This window comes from Apodemus sylvaticus, chromosome 5, assembly GCF_947179515.1.
Source record: "Apodemus sylvaticus chromosome 5, mApoSyl1.1, whole genome shotgun sequence".
Taxonomy (NCBI): domain Eukaryota; kingdom Metazoa; phylum Chordata; class Mammalia; order Rodentia; family Muridae; genus Apodemus; species Apodemus sylvaticus.
In genome coordinates, this window is record NC_067476.1 from 68,882,654 (window position 1) to 68,889,386 (window position 6,733).

At 31.7% G+C, this 6,733-nt stretch overlaps 1 protein-coding gene across 1 annotated transcript; it reads right to left on the bottom strand.

Moving 5' to 3' along the window:
• Positions 1 to 2,234: 2,234 nt before the first annotated feature.
• Positions 2,235 to 3,185, bottom strand: LOC127684322 (olfactory receptor 5L2-like). Its single transcript, XM_052181270.1, has one exon. The coding sequence runs from the start codon at positions 3,183 to 3,185 to the stop codon at positions 2,235 to 2,237; it is 951 nt and encodes a 316-aa protein (XP_052037230.1).
• Between the last annotated feature and the right edge of the window lie 3,548 nt (positions 3,186 to 6,733).

Consider the following 6,733-nt stretch of genomic DNA (forward strand, 5'->3'; position numbering starts at 1 on the left):
TAATTTCATGGACAAATTGAATGAAAGCTACATCATCTTTGGAAGTATTTCCTGTGAGATTTAGCTTTGTTCATGTCATCTTCAACTTATTTATTTATTTATCTACCTATCTTTCTGTCTATCTATCTATCTATCTATCATTCTATCTATTCATTTATTTATTTTTTTCACTTTACAATCCAATATCAGCCTTTCCTCTCCTTTGAGGATTCCCTAAAGTAAGTACCCCCAATTCCTCTTAGAAAAGGAATCCCCCACTGGATGACAACCTCCCATTTCCCCCATTCCCCATCCCACTCCCATGTGCTCCCAACCTCAACCCAGTATGTCAAGTTGCTAGGTGACTAGGTACATCCAATTTCACTGATTCCAGACAAGGCTTTCCATTTTGGGATCCACAGGCAAACATGTAGCCCACAGATCCAGGACAGCCCCAGCTCCAGTTTTGGGGAACCTGCATGTAGACCAAGAATGTCATATGCTACATATGTACAGGGGGCCTAGATCTAGCCTGTGCTCAATCTTTGGTCGATTCATTCTCTTGCAGCCCACAAGGGTCCAGGTTAGTCTGAGACTCTGTTTTCAATCCTGACTTCCTCAATGCCTATTCTTACACATTTTTTATTAATGTAAATTCATGACATGAACTTTATTTTTCCTTACTTCAAATGTATTCTTGAATTTCCATATCTCTGGACTTCATAGCACTAAACTGTTGCTTTCTTAATCATTCCAAAGTACAGAAGTGATTGCATATTACCTCACATCTACTGGCCACTTAGCTGTGTATATGCCAAAGGTATTAAAGAAAAAATTAATCATATTTATTTTTGCTTGTACTATTCAAAACATAAAACCTAGGCCTTTGGTGTAGAATGAACAGGCCATTGGTGTAGTAATGAACAAGAATGTCTTGTTTCAGCTATAAAAATCCAGGGTAAGATAACTAAAAATGTAAAAGTGGTTTTTGTTTTCCTGCTTTATTTCTTGAAATAAGTATTGCTTTTTAAATACCATATTTATTTTATCCAAAGTCATATTTTAATCAATTTTTATCAACAAATACAAAATATATATGATGGAGATATGCAATAAAATTAGTTATAAAAGTTACTTGTCATTCTTTAGTGAGTAAAATTTTATTTTTTGTTTCTGAATATAAATATCTGTGAGTTCCTATCCTGAGAAATCAAAATGTAATAAGTGAAGAACCATGAGGATAACAATATAACCAAGATTACCACAGACAATGCTGAATGAAGAAGTAAATTGCTTAAAAGTTAAAATTCAAAATCAAAACAACAACTTTGCTTTCCTGAACTTATCCAACTGTTTTGTAACATTAGATACCAGAATACATGTTTTACTTTAATGAGTAAATATAAGGTGTAAACTGATATCAATCATCTTGGCTTGTAGATGTGAAACATGAATAAAAACGCATGAAGAAACATGAACTTGGTATCTATAAAGAGTGACAAAATCATATTTTATTAAGGTCAAATGCAAATGTAAAAACCTAACAGACTGGGGATGTACTTTGAGGTGAGGTGCATGCTGACTCTCACTATAATGAAGAAAGAGTAAGAAGAAGTAATTGGTGAGTCCTAAATGCAGACACCAATAAGACAAGCTACTGAAAGAAAAGCCCAATACAGAGAAATACAAAGATAAAATATACAAAGGATTGTAAATAAAATGGATTGAAAACTACTTGAGTATAACATGAAATTAATATTTCCTGGATTCTTGTAAATATATGTTATTCTTGCATTCATTATTAATATAATTATTAAATGAAGTTAAAACTCAATACAGTGATTCAAATACTAAATAATAAAGGAAGCATCAATAAACCATTAATTTATATATTATATAGACTAATTATAAACTACAGATACTTGTGTATAAACTGCATGACAATATGTTATCAGGAAAGTCAATATTTAAGTGAATCATATATTCCATAAATTGTGCTGTAATAAAGTTCTATAATCATAAAACGATGCTTGTACTATAGCATAATTCACATTAGCTTACAATATTACAAAATGAAGAACAGCATATATATACAACCTTTAAAATCTCTCAATTTTATACTTTTGAACATAGAGGAAACACAGGGATATGTGAATACTAAGACTCAATAATAAGTATCATTATAAAAAAGCTATCCTTTTCAATGCTCTATATTTGTCTATATATGGATCTTCTCTATGAATCCCTAAGTTTTATTAAAAAGGTCTACTAAAGAATTCTTTTTTAGAGCCTAACATTTTTCTGAGAGCCTCTTTCACATCCTTATTCCTCAGACTATAGATCAAGGGGTTCAGCATGGGAATGACCACAGTGTAGAAGACTGTAGTGACTTTATCAATATCTAGACTATTACCAGAGTTGGGCTGACAATAAATAAAAAGAATTGTTCCATGGAAGACGATGATGACTGTGAGATGGGAGGCACAAGTGGAAAAGGCTTTGTGTCTCCCTTCTGCAGAAGGCATCTTCAGAATGGTGATGAGGATAAACAAGTAGGATGTGAAGATGATCACAATAGTGAGAATCTCATTGAAATTAACAATGATGAACAGGAAAAACTCATTCGTACTAACATCAGAGCAAGCAAGACTTAGGAGAGGAGGGAGATCACAAAAGAAGTGGTTAATTACATTTGACTTAAATGATGGGATCTCAAGGGCTAAGTATAGGTGAATCAGAGAACACACTGATGCATAGAGGTAGCAACAGGACACCAGTACAAGGCGGAGCTTTGGGGACATGATGACCATATACAATAGTGGATTACAAATGGCCACAAAGCGGTCATAGGCCATTACAGCCAAAAGGAAGACTTCAGTGATGGCAAAAGTACAAAATAAATAAAATTGTAACATGCATTCCAGGTAAGAAATAACTTTATCCTGGTTGATAATATTAATGAACATCTTTGGCACAATGATGGAAGCATAGCAGAAATCCACAAATGACAGGTGGCTGAGGAAAAAGTACATAGGAGTATGAAGTTGGGAGCTGACCTGAATCAGCACAGTCATGCCGAGGTTTGCTATGACTGTCACTCCATAAATGAAAAGAAACACCAGAAAGAGAAAGATTGCAAGCTCTGGGACATCAGAAAAGCCAAGAAGAATAAACTTTGCCATAAAGGTACAGTTTACCTCATCCATGTCTGCTACATGGCAGTTCAGCCAAGAAGACCTTATTACTTCTGGAAAGAGAAAAAGGGAGAAAATAAGAAATTTCTATTAACTGCAGAAAAATGCTGAATTAATGTCAAGAACATATGCTTGTAGTACAAGGAAATCAGAATTATGAAAACTTCAAAATATTGGGTAGTTCACATTTGTACAAAAATCAAATCTCAGTAAACCCCTCTCATACATGTTAATATAAGCCACAATTAAATTAAGTATATATCTGAGGTGGGGGGTGTAATTTATTTGAAATGCATTTACTGTTGCAATTTGATATATGATGAGATTTAATCTAGTCAGTGAACTTTATTAATGATATGACATGGAAGTCTGTGGTCTATTTTGTTTATGTTATATACAGTAGTACTACTTTCACTCAACCTAATAAAATGAAACTAGGAGCAAATTACCTACAATTGCATGTTGTAGTACTATAAAAAAATTCATCTGAAGTTAATGCCTCAGATACTTCCTGAGATTTCAATAATATTAAAAACTAAAAGTAAAATTCAGAGAACCCAATGATAAATAAATAGCATTTTTCATTCCTTATTAAACCTACTTGTTTTATTACAAGCAAGTTCTAAAATGAGTCAGATATATGTCAATTTTTGAAAAAAATGAATGGGAAAATATGTTTAAAATCTTATTATGACAATAAAAATTAAAACATAAGTTATCCTAAAGATAGTAAGCTCAATGTTTCATAAAATCTAATTACATTTAAAATAATTACATAGAAAATAAAAAAGAAAAAACAAACAAAAAATAAAAAATAAAATAAAATAATTAAAAACCATTTATAAAATTTTATTAGAATATTTCTTAGTATATTAATACAAAATGCTGTCAAAAGGAAGCATCATTAAATTATGGTTCATCTTTTTATATAAGTTGTAAAATTAGAATGTTCTTTTCAAATTATATCTTAGATATGATTAATTATAAAAATTTAGAGCATGCAAATCATAAATCTGGTTTTACATAGTAACATATATAAAATATATGCTAGAGAAATATATGATATTTTATACTTGCCTAAGTTATAATATATACATATATTATGTATATATTCATATCTTATAATTGCCTAAACCAAGAAAAATGAATGAAAACTTCTCCAGATTTGTTAAAGTAATTGGTTGGACAGAGTGGCTGACTTAAAATATCGTGACAGTGTAAACACAGTCTCATAGTACAGTTATTTTATTTCATGTCTTTCTGAAATAAAATGCACAGGGAAATATATATTTTTTATTGCTTCAAATAAAACTGGTGAAAATAGGAATTAAAACCAAAAGAGTATAGCATTTTTCTATTTTGAATTAACATATATAACCTTGGCTTCATCATCTTCTTTGTCAAGAAGAAGGAATGTGTGTGAGAGAGAAAGAGAGATATTTACAAAGACAGAGAGACAAACAGAGAAAGAAAGAAGGCAGACAAGAAGGAAGGTAGCAGGAAGGACAGAAAGAAGGAAGGAGGAAGGAAGAAAGAGGAAGGAGAAAGGAGTGCAGAGGAAGGAAAGATAGGTAGGTAGAAACAAACAAACAAACAAGCAAGCAAGCAAGCAAGCAAACCTACTAAAGTAAAGTAAAAAGCCCACAATGTACCAACCCAACACCAAGAAACATAAGCAACTGAATAAAGCTGGAAGTAAAAGATGTTCTCTTACCCAGTGAAGAGTTCAACAATTTGTAAATGGTTAGCCTTGAAACATACATATATGCACTACATATGTATGAACAGGTAATATTTAGAAATGTAAATATATAGATACATACCTATACACAAGTAATAACAGTGAGACCGAGACATATGGAAGGAGAGCTGGTCAAGGTTTATGAGAGGCTTTAAAAGAAGTAAAGGAAATGAAGAAATGTTGCAATTAAATATAAATTCCCCAAATAATAGCAAAAAAAATTAAAAAAGACTTTCCTTAAATCTTCTTCTAAGTCATACAAAAAGAATGAATAAAGGGATAAATAGAAGGAAGAAAAGAAAGAAAGGAGACTAAAATGAAGAGAAAGGACAATGTGAAGAAAATGTTAGAAAAAATTTTTTGATAATGTAGACAAATATTGGAAGTCAGTATTGCATTGTTCCATAGGGATAATATTAAAATTACTTTTTGATAAATTCAAAGAAAATTGAATACAAAATGCTTATCTCTGTTCACAAACAAAAACTGACTGCCTGACTACTGCATAAAAACTATTTAGCCCTCTGAACTGGTTAGGTATAGCAAAAGGAAGCTCATAAGTCCAAGAGAGGAAAGAAAGAACAAGAGTGTCACACACATGCAAACACAAGTATAAACACACACACACAGGAGAAAGTAAAAAAGAAAGAGACAGAAACATGTAGAAAGAGAGAAAGAAAGAAAAGTATATTATATTTTTAGCATCAAAATTTCATGATCATGTTTGATATTAGAAAAGAATTATTTTCATTTGTCATCAGCTGTCATTCCTGAAAACACTAAGAAACTTTTTCATACCAAAGTAAAATTTAAGAGTTCTCATATTCAATCTCCATTAGAAGAGAGAAAATTTAAATATATTTAAAAATAACTTTACTTGATAAAATATGTCCATTTCCAATTTTCAGTAATTAGAGCCTTGTGCTTATGAACAAACCTGACACATGTACATTCTAGAACTGAAAATTTTAAACATTTCTCATAAGAAGAGAATTTATGACTGGAAATTAAACTCTAGGGAAAAGGATCCCTTGTGTAAAGCAAAGACTAATTTCTATGCTATAACAAAGTTAATAAAACTGAAGTGGAGGCATATGTCCTAGTGGACTAAAGCTATTCTCTGCGGAATATCAGCAAAAATTTGTTTATAAGCCACCAAGATTTAGGGAGCTATTGCACAACAATATTGATAAAGTTAAAAAAGTAAAGTGTGTGCAAAAATACAACATTTGTACTGCAGTCTGCCCTTATAAAAATTAAATAATATCTTTAATGATAGATATTTCCAAATATAGTGTCAAAATAATGATGAGTTATTCTTACGCTCAAGCCTATTAAACCTTCAGATCAAAGGCCCTTGTTTCCTAGATGACAGTTTCCTTGAGAATTTCTAGAAACATTTTCAAAAAAGAGTCTAAATATTTTTCATCTTTTTTATATTTCCTTTCATTTATGAATAATTATTTTTTAAATTTTTATCCCCCACCCTTCATGAACTCTCTCCCTCCTTTCTCTTTTCCTCTGAGAGGGTGAAACTGCTGTGGTTATCCAACCATCCTGATGAACCAAGTCTTTGCAGGTCAATCTTCTCCCACTAAGCATAGACAAGGAAGTCATGGAGATCAAACTGCATGTCTAATACATGTGTGCCAGGGGCCTTGGTCTAGCCAGTGTACGCTCTTTGGTTGATGGCTCAGTCTTTGAGAACTTCCATTCTCAATCTTCTTCATAATTTTGTGTTGAAACTTTTACTTAAACATTCTAACTTGCTTCATACTGACACATTATACAATTCTTTTCTGCAGGGGAGTGAAGCTTG

Excerpts from the sequence above, each read along its gene's own strand:
- LOC127684322 (XM_052181270.1), bottom strand. The coding sequence starts at position 3,185 with ATGGATGAGGTAAACTGTACCTTTATGGCAAAGTTTATTCTTCTTGGC.